General features: G+C 40.4%; 2 protein-coding genes across 6 annotated transcripts; both read right to left on the bottom strand.

Annotated features, from left to right (window-relative positions):
• Positions 1-58: 58 nt before the first annotated feature.
• On the bottom strand, positions 59-3,648 carry ccnp (cyclin P). Of its 4 annotated transcripts, none has more exons than XM_088381004.1 (9): positions 3,472-3,648; positions 3,156-3,299; positions 2,547-2,643; positions 2,306-2,475; positions 1,987-2,085; positions 1,031-1,186; positions 804-962; positions 535-713; positions 59-469 (listed from the first exon to the last, which is right to left on the bottom strand). In XM_088381004.1, the coding sequence occupies exons 1-9, from the start codon at positions 3,526-3,528 to the stop codon at positions 301-303; spliced, it is 1,230 nt and encodes a 409-aa protein (XP_088237130.1). In that variant the 5' UTR covers positions 3,529-3,648; the 3' UTR covers positions 59-300. The 4 variants fall into 4 exon arrangements, with proteins under 4 accessions (XP_088237130.1, XP_088237132.1, XP_088237131.1 ...); XM_088381006.1 differs by having other exon boundaries at positions 3,183-3,299; positions 3,472-3,646; XM_088381005.1 differs by having other exon boundaries at positions 3,478-3,645.
• Positions 3,649-6,682: 3,034 nt separating this feature from the next.
• On the bottom strand, positions 6,683-18,872 carry akt2 (AKT serine/threonine kinase 2). Of its 2 annotated transcripts, none has more exons than XM_088380960.1 (14): positions 18,425-18,872; positions 15,639-15,803; positions 15,305-15,436; positions 15,089-15,200; positions 13,659-13,812; positions 13,397-13,531; positions 12,183-12,248; positions 12,020-12,088; positions 11,768-11,890; positions 10,947-11,075; positions 10,619-10,833; positions 9,234-9,321; positions 9,037-9,139; positions 6,683-8,804 (listed from the first exon to the last, which is right to left on the bottom strand). In XM_088380960.1, exons 2-14 carry the CDS (start codon positions 15,682-15,684, stop codon positions 8,725-8,727), a joined length of 1,452 nt encoding a protein of 483 aa, XP_088237086.1. In that variant the 5' UTR covers positions 15,685-15,803; positions 18,425-18,872; the 3' UTR covers positions 6,683-8,724. The 2 variants fall into 2 exon arrangements, with proteins under 2 accessions (XP_088237086.1, XP_088237087.1); XM_088380961.1 differs by having other exon boundaries at positions 13,397-13,528.
• Between the last annotated feature and the right edge of the window lie 433 nt (positions 18,873-19,305).

Here is a 19,305-nt window from a genome sequence, read left to right as displayed (position 1 = left end):
CTTGAACATGCTGTGAGGATATTAGTGACTTGGTTTGGGTACAACATAATTCCTCAAGTAGTTTGCAGCAGACACTTTATTTTTTCAACATTAAAAGTTAAATTTGACAAACAGCCCACTCCACAAAAACACAATTACAAATATTTTCTAAATGTGCTGCAATCATAAAATGGAAGCAAACATTAGGCTAGTAACGATGCTTGCTGTCATATTTTTCAACCTTCTTCCTCCCCAGGTCAAAGGAGTCAAGTTGAACAAGTGTCATCGCTGTACTGTATAGCATAAGGACACAAGTGCAAGTCAAGTGCACACACGCATCAGAGCAGAGACGTTCTTAAGACCAGGGTGTCTGCTGACATGCATAGTTTCCGGGGAGGAGAATTTGATAAAAGTTGCACAGGTCTCTCGGGTGTGCGCTGTGGTAGCAGCACCAGCCAGAATTTGCATTATTCTCAGTAGGACGGTCTCACTACAAGCAAAGCAGATGCTGATTAAAACGACGACAAATGTGAAAACAAATAGCTATCTGCATACCTGCCAGTGTGAAGGCCGGAGGCTAGACACCAGGCAGCCTCGGCCTCCGGGGTCAGGGGCTCCTGCAGGACTTGGCGGGCCAAGCAAAGGGCCGCTCCCGCCAACTGCATGGGCAGAAACACCACACATTGACCCTCCAGGAGTGACAATTCGAGCAGGTAGCGGGCCATCCACACCATCTGGTAGTACAAATCAAAGTGATGACACATTGCTAGGATAGGCAGAATTTCCTTTTCTGTGGCAATAATCGAAAAGAAATTACCAGTCACCTGAGCACTGCAACGGGCAATGGAGGCGAGCAGCAATAGGAAATGCAACGGGGGACAGTAGGACAAGTTAAACCTAAGCCCAGTGAGGACTTTTCTTTCCATGCGTAGGAGCTGATGCTTGGTGTAGGTATGGTCCATTAAGTAGCACAGACCAGATACCTGAGGAAGAGAAGATGGTCAGATTCAAATCAACTGGTTTTCAGATGAGGAGGCTCAAGTAAACAAACCTCAGGGAGGAGACACTCCTCTTTCTTAGCCGCAAGAAAGAGGCAGACTATGCCAAGGAGCTGCAGGTTAGCCGTGCTTACTTTGACCTGACGGAGGGAGCGGTTGAGGAGGTAAATGCCCAGATAGAGTGTCTCCTCCTGGAACTGTAACATCTCCTAAGAGAAGACATGAATACATGGCTTACATTTCAGCATCATTCGTTCGAGTGGATCAAATCTAATGTTTGGTCAACTACTGTTACATTAGAAAAGAATCTGATGGCCTCAACTATTTTTAGGAGGAATTTAGTTTCCAAATTAAATGATCAAGAAAATATTGTGCTTGTCAGGTTAGCAGTACAGAAAAACAATGGAGGGGCGAGTTACACTTCATAGTTCAAGTGATAATTCAAACTTGTGCGCAAGGGTAACATTTGATTTGAAAGCAGATGGTCCATAGAAGCAAAATAGGTCAAGTGTGTATGTAAAATACCAATTTTGATGATTCTGTTTTGACTTTGTACCATGAATAAGTTGATTTATGAACATTTTTAAATTATAATCCATTTTAACAATACCAATAGTTGTATTTTATTTATGAACACCTTTAATTCCATTATAATTACTCAATTAATCAATTATTTAAATTAATTTAGAAAACAATAAATACTATAATTCTGTTTTCACACGACACCACATTGTATGCAGAAAATTAGATGCCAGATGGAAAAGTACTTTTCAGCGAACAGAGGGCTGGCGAATGAGTGACTGTCCCATCTTAAAAAAACTCCCACTCCTAACATTTCTTTTCACAAAATTACAACCAAGTTGAATATCAACTCCGTAAGAGACATGCATATAGTGTCAAACTCATTTTAGAATTACTGGGATAGTGAGTTAATGAATATTTTCCTTTACAGGGTGAAAAACAAAAGGCTACATTTTGACATTCTTTCATGGAGGCCGTGTAGACTCACATTGACTTGAATGAGCCAGTCAACCAGGACAGCTCGAGTCGCATCAGTGAAGTGTCTCGGCAGCTCAGTGTTGGGCAAAGAGTGCCAAGTTTGACTTCTCTGCACACAGAAAAAAATGATCTTTCTTTCCACTTTCATGCAACACTGGGCTTAATTTACCTAAGGCAAGCAAAGCTGCACTGAATGATTCTGAGCCCAACAAAATTAAACAGCTTCTGATTAAATGGCACATGATTGGTTGCAGAGGTTGTCTATGCAACAAATGAGCCAATTTAAATGGTTAACAAAATGCACATTGTGTTTCTAAGCTCAGCCTCACCATCATATCTAAGAACATTTCCCAGGCAAACGTGCGGTCCCATACGAGGCCCAACTTCTCCAAGGCGATCTCAACTTCATGGCGCAGCAGGTTGGGCACCAGCGCCTGAAGGTTGTGGAAGCCCTGCAGGCTGCGAGGGTAAAGTCGCAAAGGCTCCTCCAGAAATCCATCTGGTACATGTGCATTGAAAAGCGGGCCCAGTAAAGTCCAAGCAAATCCAACTCCATTTTTGATTCAATACCTTTGGCATGAATGATGCTGCCAGATGAGACTGTCCATGCTTTGTCATTGAACCCCACAAAAATGCCATTGCTAACTTTGGCTAATAACATCTTGTCCTGCAAACAGATAAAATAGTCTTTTAGCACTGAAAGAATACATACAGTTTTATAAAAGGATATGGGTTGCTTTCCACAATGGAAGCACACAATTCAGACACAACCAAAAAAGTAATCCCCCCCCCCCCCCCCCAAAAAAAACAATCATAACTTGGTCAGCATGTGTGAACTTCAGCATTCCTCACTAGAACTCACTTCAGCATGCAAAACCCAACTTTTTTAAATATAAATGCAAAAAGATCAGAAAATGGCAGGGAACCCAAACCATCTAGCTGAAATAAACCTCATTTTAACATGTTACCATTAGTGGTCGACATCTATTTACACTTAAATACATACCAGTTAATGCGACAAATGAGATCCAGTATCTCTGCATTTGCCAATATTTTGTTGATTTTAAAAAAATGTATTTATGTAATAACTTGCCTGGAACCTTTAAAGTTTTAGATAGCAACACTGAGTGTTTAACATATAGATGTGACGACTTCAGACTAGTAATTGAAGTTTTGTACTGTAGAGAGGGAGGGCAGCACAAGTACCCATCTGGGTTCTGGCTCCCTCTTAACAGGCACCAATCTGGACTCCAATGGCTGCCAGCAATCGGTGGTCCCAAAGACAGTCGGCAAAGTTCTTAGAACGGCTCGCCTCTCGTCCACCTACAGATCAAAAAAAAAAAAAAAAAAAAAAAAAGGGTGACAAGGAGATTGCACTTACAATCAATTAAATTAATTCAAGTTGGATAGATAATTTCATCGATTAACATTTTCTGACGGGAAAAAGTGGAGAGAAAAAGCGCCACGACCAAGTTGAATATATTTTCGAGCTCACGTTGACCTTGTGTAAGTCCAGCAGGGGCTTGGAGTCGCAGAACCCGGTCCTGGCCATTTCCACAGCCGGAGACGGAATTCCCTGCCCGGCCACTGCAGCTACTTACGCACAGGAGTCGACGGAGGGCTGCAACACGAAGAGACGCCATGGCTCACTTCCACTGGCGTTAATTATAATGAAGGCCAGGCGTCGCAGGTGGGCCACACAGGAATGATTGGCGTGATGACGTCACTTGCAGGTAGCCAGATCACGACTTCCGGTCTCACCTATCGCTGTATCTTAATTGGATTAATTTGTGTATTCAGTTTTTAAACGTGCATTCTGTTTTTTTAAGATTTAAATTTCTAAATATTTATTTTTAAATCCTGCACCTTCTTTGACCAACGGTGAGAAACATACAGCTTGTGAGCCATATACAGCCAGCCAGTGCTTTTGAACTGGTCCGATTACCTGAAGAAATTCCATACAGGTACAGGTAGGACAGAGCAGAGATTTGAACATCAAACCTCAGAGCTGTGATGAAGATCCATAAGAACATGTTAATGTATGAACTCAAACTATACATTTAAATGGACGTATTCAAAATACACATACACACAGAGGCTGGTTCAGTAAAAATGTTTACTGGCACATTATCAATGCAAATGTCATTAGCTACTGTATTGTAGCAGGTTTCACCCGTTACATTGTCTTGCAAATGGAAGGCTGGTCCTGCCCAATAGGACATTTTCCTGCCTTTAAAAAGATTGCTTTTTTTTTTTAATAGCTCTCTGAGCCTTAACTAATAGCAATAAACAAAAAGACAGAAAAAAATGAAAGTCTTGTTACACCAGGATCCGGTGTGACATTCGTGACTGATGATCACATTCAAATACAAAGAGAAGCAAGATAAAGCTGCAAATCAAATTCTACAAAAGCTGCACAGCTCCCGCACTTATTATGTTGCATTCTCCATCAGCTTTTTTGTGTTGCTGCCCTTTACACAATGATAGTGAGGAGGCACTTGTTGTGCCAGCAGGAGAGGTCCACTTGTATGTTTCGCCGTAAAGTAATGTTTTAAAGCATGGCTAGCAGCGAGGTTCAGCGTATTGGCATGGCAAGCCAGACCCAATGCTGTACCACCGAATGGGTCTGGTGGAAAGGACAATCGTCGTGGCTTGTCTTGACTCATAATGAACCGACAAATCAAATTCGTTTACTTGCTTTGATGTATCCTTTGTGTACATCACTTTTATGTGTCATAAGTTCATCCTTGCAATACTCAAAATGGCACACCAGAGAGACGGTATTTGAATTCGGTGTAATAACTCGAAACACAGTCATTGAAACCTCAGTAACCCAGTCTTTCGAAATAAAGACGTGGACTTTTGCTCTTTGCTGAGTGGTTCCTTCAAATGATCTATTAGCAAACCTCAGAAATGCGCATCAAAGCGACTCCTGGACCAATCGCTGGAACAGCGTTGGGTCTGGTTTACCAGGCTATCAGTGAATGGCTTCATAACCATAAATATCCCAAAATATGTTTAGCAGCGCCCTCTTATGGCCGTGGCAGCAAATGAAGGCAAATCCACAGTGGAGTCCATCAGTGCAGTAGTTCTGATGTCCAGGTGGTGACCCACTCTAAAGCAGGACACAAGGCTAGAGGCTGTGACGGTGGTGCCTGAGCCGGTGAGACGAGGTGCTGCAGTTGTCAGCAGGCGATTCAAAACCATTTGATCACAGCAGGGGTGAGGAACCATTTTCAGATTAGGGGATGTTTCATTTCAATTAAGGCCTTTCGGAAAATTAATCGCAACCAGCAAACATTTTGCATTGCTGTATATGGTTGGTTCTATGTGTGGGGGGGCCTTTGACAAACGTTTTTCAAATATTTATTATTCGCAAGGGATATGGACCGGGTCGACCAAAAAATGACAAAAAGTATTATTGGCACACATTGTGATTGTTCTCTTAAAAAAACAAAGCCTCAAGACTTGTCAATGATAAACGTTCAATCTATTTTCTCCACTAAAAACAAGGGGGTGGGGCTGCATGAACAATATATCGAAAAATATAAAATATCAATGACGATAATGGCCTATGTAACGGGCATATTGCAAAAAGATGCAATAATTTCTTTTTATGGAATTGTATGCTTTTATCTGAAGTCGACCACTCAGAAATGTACATTGTCACTTTATAGTAGGACTTTATGTTGGGGAATTACAATTAATTAGCTAAGAGCACATTGAGCTAGCTTGTTTTGTATATTAATTAGATAATAAAATGTCATTCTGTAGGAACATGTTGAATACAAAAATCTCAATATGATATTGCTAGAGCCAACATTCATACCCCATTTTCCCAATATTGTACAGTCCTAGTGGTCGATTGTAAATTAAGAGATTTGCATGGTTCCCCACCCCTTCATCCGCATGAAGCCAAGGCGCCTTGTGCACCCACTTAAGATGCTTTTTTTTTTTTTTTAACTTTCACTTAAGCATTTCACAATCACACCATCACTCATAAAAAGGATGATAGTAAATTATAATGTCATGAGAATGTTGCGTGAGCTGCATGGGTTAGGATCTATTTCTGGCTGGCTTCCATTATTTTTAAATGAATATGTAAAAAAAAAAAAAAAACAGTAGCTGAAATGTGAGGTGTGGTCGGTGAAAATCTACAGTGGCCCTCAAGTGCAAAACACAACAACAAATAACTAAATATAACAAACTACGAATAAATAACAAATATAACGTACCCACTATGACAGCAAGTTGAGAAAAAAATAATGAAAACTCAACAAGTGATCCAATCAGCAACAAGTCTGACCTCCCTCACATAACGTTTTGGTTGTCAGTGTTTTATTTATTTTTTAATTTGATGTGATGCGTTTTTGAATTTTTTTGTTGATTGCTTTTTGATTTGCTTTGTGCTTAGTTTGTATTTTTCTTTATTTGCTGCTGTATATGCTTTTTGTTTTATTTTGTTATTTTTTGTTTTAATGATGTGTTCATCTTTTGCTTTTATTCCTTTCATTTTCTATTGAGTTTAGCTTTTTGTGTGTATGAATCTAAGTTTTAAATGTTTTCTCAAACTATTTGTAGTGTTTTTTTCATTTGCTGTTGTGTTGTTTTTTTGTTCATTTAAAAAAAATGCTGTGTTGTTTAGTTTTTGTTGTCTTGCACTTCAGGGGCCACCGTAGAAAACCAATAAAATGAAAATGAAGAAAGAAAGTTTAAAACATTTTAATATATATTTTATAGAATGTATGCTTAACATAACATTTTCCAATTTTTCTTTAGAAATATATGGACAAAAAGAAGGGGAAAACAAAACACAAAGAATGACATACAAACAAAAATAAAGGGACTTGATTTTCCTTCAGCAAAGTTCAAATTTTAGCCAGCATGTTCTCCAGAAAGAATAAAATATAAGCACAATTTCCTAAAAAAATCTGGCCAGAACTTGATTTGACTAAATTATACATCAGCTGAAACGGGACTCTTTTACAGAGATCCTGCTAAGAGCCCTTAGAGAAGATCTGGCATTTATCTCCATTTACCTTTCACACAGAACCCAGCGAAGCAGGATATTGCCTGCAACAGCGCCTGTGTCTGGTGTGCTAAAAAAAGAACACTTGTCAGACAGCAATAATTGCTTTCAGCACAACTGCGGATTTTCGTTACAAACACGTAGGCTGGGCGTAGGTAAGGCAGTAAACTGCTGGGTAGACCTGCCCTCCACCCCAATTATACGTATGCCGGTGCTGTTTATACAGAAGATCGACATGGGACAAGGGTATAAAAATACAAGTGTAGAAGGGGTCAATGATTAGTATGCCCCTGTGTTGCGGTTGCTCGAGCAGCTCATGTGGCATCTGGTTGTTTTGAAGCTCCATGCTCCAGACAGATAGAGGTTGAAGTATTTGGGAGACACAATTTCCCAGAAAACACAAAACCAACATCTAACGTGGAATTATTTGAAGTGTTGAACATCCACTAAGTCAGTCAATTGTTTTGTGTGTGTTTTTTGGGGGTGGGGGGGGTATTATAAATATTAACACTTCCTGCTTTTAAACATGAAAACATTCAAATGGCTTGTTTAAAATCATTAAAATTAAAATAAAAAGAACTTGCACTGAAATTATGAAGAAAAAAATGGGAGAAAACTGAATGAAGCCTGGCAGTGAAGATGACTGGACTGATGGTGGTGAATGGCTGAGGTCAAGTTGTCTCTCTTAACACACCGGGCAAGTGGCCTTCAACTTGTTCGTGTTACTGAGTGATTGTAACACACAAGCTACATGGGCCCTTCGAGTGTCTCACCATTTTTTAAGCAATACAATTTAAAAAGCCATGCAAGAGAAGTCAAAGCTTCAATTTAACACTTAGCCGCTCGCTTTTTTTCTTTTTTCCATAAATAACATTTGTTCCCTTAAGTAAGCCATCACTGTGTAGTGTCCTTGCTTGCCCGTGTTCCAGCATCCATGAAATCAGACAAACCGGATGGTTACAAAATAAAATTGTTCGTAGGTTCTCTCACACATTCATTCGGACGTGACACACATGCAGTGCATCCACAGAAATGGCAACCTTACCCCCATCTTCTCTCACACTCACACACACTCAATTGATTTGTAACAGCAAGTTCCAGAAAGAGCACTTATTAAAAAAATAGCAGAAATATGGCTTTATCTTTAAAACTGTAACACTCTAAGTTAAAATTGGTCAATTATCACCTAATTTCTCTCCCAATCAATTGATGAAGTTAAAATTGGTCAATTACCACCTAATCTTGCTCCCATTCCTCTGATTTTAAAAATTGTGTCAATATAAGGTGTCTACACATGATGCAGTCTACGAGTCAGGGCTGTGTGTCTTACGGCTGGTAACGAGCTGGTACTTGCTGGCATAACCTGGTTTCAAAGTGTGCCCAGTGTAGTGCAGCAGGGGTCCCCCTGAGAGGCTGTTTGGAGACAAAGCTGCCCATCTGTCCACATCTAACCCCACTGAGGTCCATCACTCGCAAATACACAGAGCCTCCGTCCGTGTTCACTGTGTACATGATTCTCTGCTGGTTTGTGAGTGCATTTGTGTCTGTATGCATGTTGGGTGAGTGGAGGTGAGTGGGGAAAAGACCGGATGAAAATGTGTCTTGTGCCACTGTGCGTATGTGTGTCATTCGATTTGTCCTCAGCAGTGCAAGTGTGAACGTGAGATTTGGGTTGTGTGTTAGCCTGCCTGTTGCCTGCTTGGTCAAAGGTCTGAGCCACTATTCCCGTATGCTGGCAGAGTAGGAGAACTGGGGGAAGTGTGTACGCTGATCCGAGTCCTCTGGGTCTAAAGTGTCATCTGGAGGAGAGAGAGCCACAAAGCCAAACAAATTAAAAGTAGATAAAGCACATCTATTTTGAAATATTATATTTTCCACAATGCAAATAACAAGAAGCTTCTGCAACTAATATTTACTATTTCTTCTTCTCCCGCTACTCTTGTTTGTATTTTGCATTAGTCTGGATATCCTACGGAACCATCCCGTCTCACACAATGCTACTACATTAATTTGTGACGCAGGTATACTTACACTTGTCTGGTGGGGTTATTGTGATAGTTTGTGCTGTGAACTCGTCGTCAAAGTATCTCGTGTCCGTCTCTGAGGTGACCTGGGGCTTGAAAGGTGGAACGAGCTGTGCAGAAGAGCAAGCAAAGCAGTGTTGACATTGACAGTATTTTGGACTGAAAAGGTGAAAAACGGTGCCCCTTCCTTTCCTTTTGTGTTACCTTTTTCTCTAAGACATCCTGCCAGTTGATGGAGGTGAAGAACTTGTGTGTCATCACTTCTTTGGCATCATCAGGTCCTCCCCCAAGCCTGGAAACAAGGCAAACGTAAAAACAATGCAATCACTACCTACTGATTTCGCAGCTCGTGTAATAAACGCACTTAAAATGTGCTGTTCCCTTGTTATGGCCAATTTGAGACAAATTCATCTGTAATTTCCTCGCCTGCGGGCAGAGCACCCTGACGCTATTTTAGTTCCCGAAAAACGATGAACTGCCTCCAAAACAACAATCAATGACGTCCTTGTTTATAGCCCGTAAATGCGAACAAAACAAATCAAGGAACAAAGCCTAAATAATGTGGTTTACTGCGTAGGTGCTGGCTGAAGGCAAGATGAGAGAGAAGGTCGTGCAAAACTAATTAAGTTCTATTGACGTACTGCACTGCAGCAAATGGGGACAGATGCATCATCTTGCATCTGTGTAGCCAAAAGATAATGCCATCTATCCAGTCCTTAAAATATTTAGATGAAAAATAACATTTTAGACTTTGCTATAGAATGTTATGAGTGATATCAATGCTTATCCGCTGTGGTCCAAAATGTGCTCGAGTATATTTTTATGAGATGCACAAACAGGTATAAAGCAGTTTGATTGTACTGATGAATCTGCTGTGGCTTTAAATTTAACTAATGTGAATAATTTGGGCTTTGAACTGCTTTTTCGTGTAACTTGTTACATATTAATAAACATAACAAAAGATGCAGCTGTACTATATGGAATCGTAATCCCACTAAATGAAACCAAATCATTTTCAAATCATATTTCTAATTGTGACCTTCTTTTCCTATACATAACAAAATACTAACATTTTGAATTAATTCACATTCTATCATTTCCTATTTTTAATTACTGGATAGGAAATCTGCTCCACTTTATTGAGGTTAGAGGTTCAAATATCCAGTTTTCCTGTGTGAAGCTTGTAATACTATGCCCCTGTGCTCGAGTAGGTTTTGTCCAGGTTCCCTCCAAAAATAAAAAAAAAAACAAGCAATTTAGGTTCACTGAAGACACTAAATTGTTCATAGGTGTGATTGAGTGTGGACTGACTGCTGCTGACCAGTCAAGGTTGCCCCCAGCCTTTTGCCCAAAGTCAGCAGAGATAGGCTACAACTCTTTGGCAACTTTAATGAAGAAAAGTGCATTAGGAATCAGATGGTTAAAGAAGAATGAAAGAAATGAGAAGTCGATCCGCACTAGAGAATGGGTTGTATTTTCCCTTAGAAGATTCCAATGTACACTTCTCGTACCTTTGTCAAGTCACACTAACAGGACCGTAGCTTTTGAGATATGCAATCCAATAAGGGAGGCTGAGGCTGTGGACAAACCTCTGCTTGGGATCCTTTTTGAGCAGGCCGGCCAGCAGCGCCTTGGCTTCAGGAGCCAGGTTTTTGGGGAAGCGGATCTCCTCCATGAGGATGAGTTCAAAGAGTCGCTCATGGTCCTGGTTGTAGAAGGGCAAGCGACCACACATCATTTCGTACATGACCACACCCAGTCCCCACCAGTCCACAGCGCGACCGTAGTCGTTGTCCTCTAGTACCTGTCAGAGTAAAGAGAATGCCTCAAAGTTTTACTCCATCATTTGGTCAGGAGATCCTTTTTTAAACACTGTTTTGCTGTGAAACCTTTTGTCAAGTTGAGCATGCGTGTTACCTCAGGTGCCAGGTACTCAGGAGTCCCACAGAAGGTTTTCATGGTGGCGCCATCTGTGATGCCCTCTTTGCACAGGCCAAAATCTGTTATTTTTATGTGGCCATCCTTATCCAACATGAGATTTTCCAGCTGAAAAAAGAAAGTAGTCAAATTACTCTTTAATTAAGTTACAAAAAAGTGGACAGCATCCATGACAATGCGTCAAAGACAGCAGTAGATAATATTAATGGTAATAATACGCTTGATCTCATCTGGCTAATAAAAATCTATGTACAAAACTGTCAACCTTGAAATTCACTTCCAGAACAATTTGTTTGAATTCACATATTTTTAACATTTTATTAAGAACATTATCACAGGACCTTGTTAGCGCAGTGTGTGTATACAGCATATAAGTATTACTTGATCGAATAATTAAATTTGACAACTCTATATGACTATTAAAACGAGCAGCGATCGAGATCAAGTCAAATAGTTAGCTATGAGCCAACTTTGGACTTTAAAAAAATAATAATAATAATAATAATAATAATAATTACGGAACACTACACGCTACGGACAATTATGGACGATCCGGAACACTTTTGCGAGTGCATTCATGTTATTAAATGTATTCTTTAACTAGATATTTACTAGTTTAGGGTATGTCACAATTTCAAGCATGTAAAAGGATTTTTTTTGAGCACACAAAAACATTTCTATGACCCTAGTTTGCCAAATGCTCGTCTGTTGACTATAAAAAGAAGCCATCCAACCAACATTTGGACAAACGCATGACTTCCTTATCAAGGTGGAAAATATATGGCAGTGTGACACTTTACCTTTAAATCCCTGTAAACGACATTGCATGAGTGTAGGTACTCCAGTGCCGATACTATTTCTGCACCATAGAATCGGGCCCTGTCTTCTGTGAACACTCGGTCCCGGGATAAGTGAAAGAAGAGCTGCAAAAGAACCAAGACATGACACTGAATGTACCAAATACAACAAATCATAAGTCCCTACATTGCATGAATATGCTTCTGGTATACTTCATAGACACAAGTGCAAGTGAGGAAAAAAGAATAACTTACTTCTCCTCCATTTGCATACTCCATCACAAAGCATAGACGATCGTTTGTTTGAAAAGCATATTTTAGTGTCTGTGTGGAAAGGGGAAAACATTGACATTACAGCATCATTCAGATTAGAAACGACCGCTGAATTTTGGGGAACAAAATGTGTTTGGTAACTCACTGTGAGAAAGGGATGTCGTGTATTTTGGAGGACTCTGCTCTCTGTCACCGTGTGCGCTACCTCGTCCTAAAGCAAACATACATTTTGTACAAGCGTAAGCACACATGCAAACTATAAGTAATACACTAAATGTCAAGTTACATAATGTAGCGTTAAAATAAAAATGGCATGATGACCTGTAATGTATATTATTGGACTCATCTTCAACATCTTTTTGAATGCAATTATAGGGAATCAAAGTGAAATGTTATGCATAGCACTTTCTCGACCGTTGACTTCAACTTTACAAATGCCACGTCAGCTGAGCAGGCAGTGCATGTGGTGGGAAAGTTCAAGGTCTGCACAATTAATTGAATCCACCAGGAGCTTCAATAAGCTGCCTAAATAGTAAGCAATCGGCTCCTGCTGAGTTATGGCAAGAGAAAAAAAATACGGGACAAAAATGGAGACGAGGAGCATCACGCTGAGAGTCGCTGTTGTTGTGGCCATGGTGGCAAGTGACATTAAACTAGATAAAAGCATATTTATTCAGTCAGAAGGAAGACTGAGTCACTTGCATGTTTCCACCAGAAGTCCTTCCTGATACAACCCACTCATTTTTGTTCATTATAATTTATTCTAAAAACGATTATGCAGTCATTTTAAAGTTTCATTTTGCACTGAAACAATTATTGTTTGTTTAAAAGTAGTGCTGTAAAAAACAACACGGATCAAAATGATCATGATTATCATTTTGGCCTTAATTGTGCTGCACTAGTAGTGGTCAACATCTACAATGACAGAGTGGTAGCTGACATCACGACATTGTGAAGGTTATTATGGTCAATTTAGGACACTATCTGTTATTTTTGTGTTTACTTAAGGCTATACATTTAACCTGTTTAACTCAATGATGATGTGTGCGATTGATTAGTGTGAAGGCCTTTTGAGGAAAAATGATTGGTTTATAAAAATGTTTTTTAAACAACAGCAAAAACAAATTTAATGTATACTGGTAGGATAAGAATAATCTACCACAGCAGTAGGGTTAGGGAAAAAAATCCATCCCCTCTGTTTTTTCGACCACAACCAGTTATCGATGGAATGATTGATTCCAACTGGATTCATTTGTCATAGCTCTCCTCAACAGCAAAGTGAACATTTAGGACAGTAAAACATGTTCTAAACCCTTTCCACAGGTATTTATAAAACATTTAACAAAAATAAGCACTAACTTTAGCGATGATGACTTCTTTGCGGAGGATTTTCATGGCGTAGTACATGCCCGTAGCCTTTTCCTTCACCAGGATCACTTTGCCAAACGTCCCCTTGCCCAGTAGCTTAAGGTAGTCGAAATCACTCATGGTCTGCTGAGACGATGACAGAGAAGCCAGAGTGACCAAAACACGTCAATTCACATTTACGCCTCAAATAATCCCTAAGTGAGGTGTGAATCAAGAAGCTTGAAAACACAAGCTCAATAAAATTTGAGCTGACCACTTTTGAGCGAGATTTGGACACGGCAATCTCCATCTCCTCTGCGCCACTGCTATCACTCGGTGAGCCAAATTTGATCTCCATGGGCTCCTCGTCCTGCTGCTGACTCTTCAAGCTGTTTGCCACAGCCTGGATCGATCGCATCCATTCTTCCCTGAAACAAAAGTGCACATCAACACATTGGGAAAACAAAGTCCCCTCATGTTCAGATAGTGAATGTCCCCATAATCAATGTATTATGAAATTGATCATGGCATACATTTAAGCATTAAAAAGAAACTCAGTTGGAAAAAAAATACACTGCAAAAAAACAAACCTGTCAAAATTTCTCAGCAAGCCATGTTGGTTATTTAAAGACTTAGCAAAGGTTACATAAACAGTGCCCACTTGGTCGTAATCTTGTCTAATTTGGCCACAAATTCCATTTTGAGCACAAATGTAATTATCACACTCTAAAATGGATTTCCTTGGCTTTAAAGAACAGTGATTCATTTAGGCCGAGAGCATGCGTTCCGCTATGGTTCAAACTTGAAACTCTCAAGATAACTTTGTCAATGGTAAAATCAAGATAGGATCGTGGTTTCAACACAAACATCCTCCATTAGATTAAAGTGGAACTTCAACTCTTGTTGCGCAACTGTCTTAAAGCTCATAAAATTTAGATACAAATTGTTTATGAAAGTTTTGGTGTGAATTTATTTAGGCAGCCGAGACTCGATAGTCAGAGACTATTGCCAGTAGCTGTGTGGAAGACACACACGGCAGACGTGTTGCATCTGTTAAAAGATGTTTAACACTCTTACTAATATTTTAGATTCTAGCACCTGTTTTTGTTCCCAATTTATTGTTTTACATATTTGGATGTTCAATTGCCAATTCAATTGTCAATTATTGAGAAGGTTTTATAAGGGTGCGTTCGAACGGTCAATTTTGAATGATGTCACAGTCGTTTATTTGGCTTTCTTTTTTATTGAAGCAAAACAAATTGATTGAAACCAGAAATGGGATTTTTGGAGATAGAGAAATTGCAATTTTATTATTAAGGTCATTTTAAGGTCATAATCGCCCATCCCCAATCACATTACTGGATGGTTTTATTTTATATTTATTACTAGCGGTGCACGGTAAAGACGGTGTATTCAATGTTATGAATTTGCCCAATGAGAAGACTCCAATGAAATGCAGTCACAAATTACCCATATACTATAGCGTGACATGAATTTTGGGCCATTTCTAGACGAATGTGACTTAAAGAGGTGCATTGTCGGTAGACCTTCTGCTTACAAAACTGTCAATAGGCTCAAATGTTACTTAGAATATTGCCAGCACAGTTACTAAAGGTTGTATGGTAGTGAAATAAACATTTGGACACTATAAGGACTTATTGAAACTCTAACTGGTCTCAATGGCAGTTTGCTTTTTAAACCCACCTCTCCTCGTTGCTGTCTACATGGAAGGTGCGCTCAATGACTGAAGTCCACTGGAGGCAGCGGATAACAAATGTATTGGGCCTGGGCCGCTCTGTCTTCATCAGCTGGCATTCTACAACGCACAGAACCACCAGAAAAGAAGATGAGAGGCGAGGTTCACCAAAGCATGGCAGGACACATGTCAAAGCTGAACAACGGTCAGGATGCAGAACTGACCTGCAACGGAGAAGTTGTTGAGAGGTGGCAGGCTGTGATCGCTGGATACTTCGGGCTTCTCTTTGTAGCCGATGAAGGAGCCGTCGCTCTTTAGGATGAAATAACGAGGCCTCCAAGTTTTAATGTACTCACCTAGGAAACAAAAGTGGGGCGCAATTCATGTTTGTCGGTTTCAAAAGGGTTTCAGGATTTTGTGTTAGCACAAATATACACGAAAATCAGTTATTAAGACTGACTTGTGTGTCACTCATCAGTGAGAGGCCCATAAGAGCTGAGCAAGCTTGGCAGAAATTCACAACGTTGGGAACACACAGTAGCATTAGCGATACAGTACCTCTCTTGTGGAGCCATCCCTCTCTCACAACGCTGACTTCATTCATGCTGGGGCAGAAGACTGTCTGGGTTGGGAGGGGGCGGCAGACCAGCTGGTGCAAACTGTTTAAACTCTAACCGCTCCAGAAGGTGACGTTGACACAGATTCGACACTTGTCCAAAAAGCCTGGAAAGGAAAAGGACAGAGAAAAAAAATACCACAGTTAAAGAACTTAAGTCACCTTGTCATCATTATTGACAGAAAAGTTCATGTATGCGTGTTCGAGAACAGAATGGCATGAACATCTAACAAGAGGATTGCTGGTACCAGTGTTTGAGCCTGGCATATTCACATATATTATATTTCTCAAAATATTGTTACTTCTTTCAACATATGGACTCTCTCCAAATTTCAACACATCATTGTTGGATTTTAGCATGCATAAAATCGGCTAGCAATGGCAACTCAAAAAAGTGCATATTATGCAAATTGCTCAATGGTAACCGTGACAAGCACGACAAAACAATACCAGCGGGTACCAGGGATCAACTCAAAACAACAGAGAGGTAAACACTGAGTATGAGCTGCTAATTCTATGGGTCAGGTTGTGCTAAAACGAGTTAAAGTTCAACCAGGGGAGGTGTATGTGAACACATCAAGCAAAATCTGATTCCTGGAACAAAGGACATTTCTGCGAATTGCGGGTTAGCACTCTTAAAGTACTGTATTGCAATCATGTCCTTACCTTGACTTGTGTTTCGCCACCAGCCCACAACACAGAAAAGTGCTGAAATGTGCACGTCATCTCCTTGCTATCTGACCATCTGACATTTACGTCAACATGATGGGAAAGTGCTCACCGCTGATACCTCATCTACCTTCTTTTCCTCAGTATCAAGTTATAGATAGTAGATTAATATTATTCAAGCAGTGCCAGTAAGACTTTAAATGCAATGTTACTGGCTTCCAATTAATGTTTGCCACAATATGTGTTTTCACATTTACATCAAATGCAATAAGTAGGTTAGGGCTGGGTGTTTAATCAATTTCATTGAGCAATTTGAGTTTGTCATTTCTTCCAAACTGATTTCTTTTTTTCGCAGCTGTAGTTCAAAGTGCATTCCCACTGACACTAACAACATGGCAGCGGACAATATGGAGCTACCGTAGTTTGGAAAAGACGTGTTGTCAAATGAGTGACTTTATTCCTGAATTGAAAGGGACAACACAAGCTGAATCGTTTTCACATTGTTTTGACAACAAAGAAGTCCAACGCACATCGTGCCCTTTAATACCTGACTTGATTTATGGACATTATGGAGACTTTTCATCCATCGTAGGTCTGACCCAAGCGGCAAATACGCATTTTCACAGAGGCTGGCTTGCCTCACCTGTACGAGGACCGTAGCTAATGAATACTTTTACAATTGAGTGTTCTGTCAATTGTAGCAGCAATTACTCAAGTAATTGAATAACAAAAATGACTCTAAGCACACAACGTGCATGTAACATGATTTTTGGGCACTTGGTATTGTTTACTCACTTTCTAATGTAGTATCTGTGACTTACAGCCAAAGGCCTAGCCTGGTGAGTGACATGGGTGCCAGTGAAGGAGTGCATAAAGTTGTCTGGCTGTTAATTGGCTAACCCGTTAGCCAGTCGGCATTTTGAATAACAGTGCGAGATGTGGTCATCAGCAGCTTGTGTATGAATGTGCTCATTATGTGTTTGCTTTCTTACCGTTTAGCAATTGAAAGTGCACAAGCGGCTGTGTTTGTCATCCCTCTGTAGAAGGAGATGAAATCGGTGGAGATTATTGTCAGGAATCGGCCAATCAGAGATCTCCTAAAATGAATTAAATCTGTACCGATTCTGATGCCGGCCGATCAGTAGGTGTATCCCAAATGCAAATAGAATATTGCTTGCGAGAAGAGCTGAATGAACAGCAGAATAGGTCATGTGATTTAGTAATTATTTGTTTTTCTGAATCTATTTGTTATGAATTTGAGAAGAGAACGTTCACAGCTACTTGCCACATTACGAGAAACGTTTTAAAACTTTATTATTTACGAATATGGTTAATGTATATTTCCTGGCAAAACGGAAATACAAATTCTCATGTCAATAAATCAAAATAATGTATCTGATATTTCTCTGAATGTTTGTGCAAATTCATATTCGTATCTTGAAAAATAAATCAAATCCAACGGAAAAAACAATTGTTTCTAATAGAGCACCAGTTTGGGAGATTTTATTTAAAGGCAATTTCACAGTCATAATGTGGGCAAAGGGTGCGTGACTTTACACTATTAAACATATGGAGCACAACAAAACTTTTGCCGTCGTCGTGACAAAACAGGACTTGACTAAAAGCAGCAAGAATAGATTATCGATCACTCTTGAAAGTCGATTTAAGTGCGGATTGTACCTGTACGGCTAAGCGAGTAAATGAGTGCTGTAATTAACTTGTGAAAAGCATGTCGCATATCAGTACCATAACACGTCCCCAACCGTTTAGCGTGGAGGCTAAAAGCTAAGCTAGCACGGGTCAGAGAACAGTGTCGCTTAGGGTCCAGAAGGCGGAAAATTGCTTCCCACGCTCAAACAAATTTCTCCCACACAGCAAGGCTGGCCTCCGGGGCAGGCGTGCGTGACATTTACGAACAAACAAAGCAGCTAACCACAATAGCACCCCGAGCTAACAGCTACTTTAGCACGCGAGCTAGCCTCCTGACTTGTCTGCCGTTCTATTATTACTACCACCACGCCGGGTCTTTTTGCCCACTCTTCCCCACTTTATTACTTACCTCCGCTAAGAAATATTCCCACTTCTCCAGGAGTTCCACGAGTAGGGCTTTGCAAACCGCCCTCCGCCGTTTATCACTCTCTGCTTGTGTGTATTGAACTCTGTCAATGATCACACAAGCTTAGCCGACTAGCTTGTTTTTCTCCTCACAATAACAGCGCGGCGGCGGCGTGCTCGGTTTGTAACCTAAGCGAGCCAGTGAGAGAGAGAGAGAGAGAGAGAGAGAGAGAGAGAGAGAGAGAGAGAGAGAGAGAGAGAGAGAGAGAGAGAGAGAGAGAGAGAGCGAGAGAGAGAGAGAGAGGGGCGATTTGGTGGACTAGAGAGCGTAAAAAGACGGCTATAAATAATATTCAACTCGTGGACATATTAAACCACGTCTCTGTTGGTTTAGGCGAGCGTGTCTCCTGCCTCCGCTCCGTCCCCTCCCAGCCAGGCAAGTGAGCGAGCAGGCAGGCAGCATAGTAGCTCCGCAGGCTCTCGTCGGAAGTGACGTATGTGGAGGCCATAAACGAGCGATCACCTGGACGTGTATGTAGGGGTACACTCGCCTGTCATGTGTGCCGGCACCGTGAGTTCGATTCCCGCATTTACGGTGTGAGTGACAAAACATGAAATGTAATTGTTTTTTCCACCAGTAGAGGGATCACACACACCGCACGGAATCACAATCAAGCTAGGGACTAAAATTAAATTATGAACTACTCTAGGCCTGCATGATTGAAAACATTTATTAAAAGCCGGTCTCACATTAGTAAATGGATGATTAATGTGTCAGAGATAAAGTCTAATTTTTAATGTTTTACACCAGAGAGCATATATCAAGCAAAGCTGAAATGTCAACAAAAGTAGCCAATGTCACCAAATGAATAAAGCAGGCACCTC

This window comes from Syngnathus floridae, chromosome 7 (genome assembly GCF_059516105.1).
Source record: "Syngnathus floridae isolate MCC-2025c chromosome 7, RoL_Sflo_1.0, whole genome shotgun sequence".
NCBI lineage: Eukaryota > Metazoa > Chordata > Actinopteri > Syngnathiformes > Syngnathidae > Syngnathus > Syngnathus floridae.
The sequence above is the reverse complement of the archived record's forward strand: the minus strand, read 5'-3'. Positions and strand labels throughout refer to the sequence as shown.

Excerpts from the sequence above, each read along its gene's own strand:
- ccnp (XM_088381004.1), bottom strand. The coding sequence starts at position 3,528 with ATGGCCAGGACCGGGTTCTGCGACTCCAAGCCCCTGCTGGACTTACAC. Across the intron at positions 3,300-3,471 it reads TGGACTTACACAAGGTCAAC|GTGGACGAGAGGCGAGCCGT; the intron begins GTGAGCTCGAAA and ends TTTGATCTGTAG. Across the intron at positions 2,086-2,305 it reads AAATGTTCTTAGATATGATG|AGAAGTCAAACTTGGCACTC; the intron begins GTGAGGCTGAGC and ends TTCTGTGTGCAG.
- akt2 (XM_088380960.1), bottom strand. The coding sequence starts at position 15,684 with ATGAATGAAGTCAGCGTTGTGAGAGAGGGATGGCTCCACAAGAGAG. Across the intron at positions 13,532-13,658 it reads CCAAATCTCGCTCAAAAGTG|CAGACCATGAGTGATTTCGA; the intron begins GTCAGCTCAAAT and ends TCATCGTCTCAG. Across the intron at positions 10,834-10,946 it reads CTGAGTACCTGGCACCTGAG|GTACTAGAGGACAACGACTA; the intron begins GTAACACGCATG and ends TTACTCTGACAG.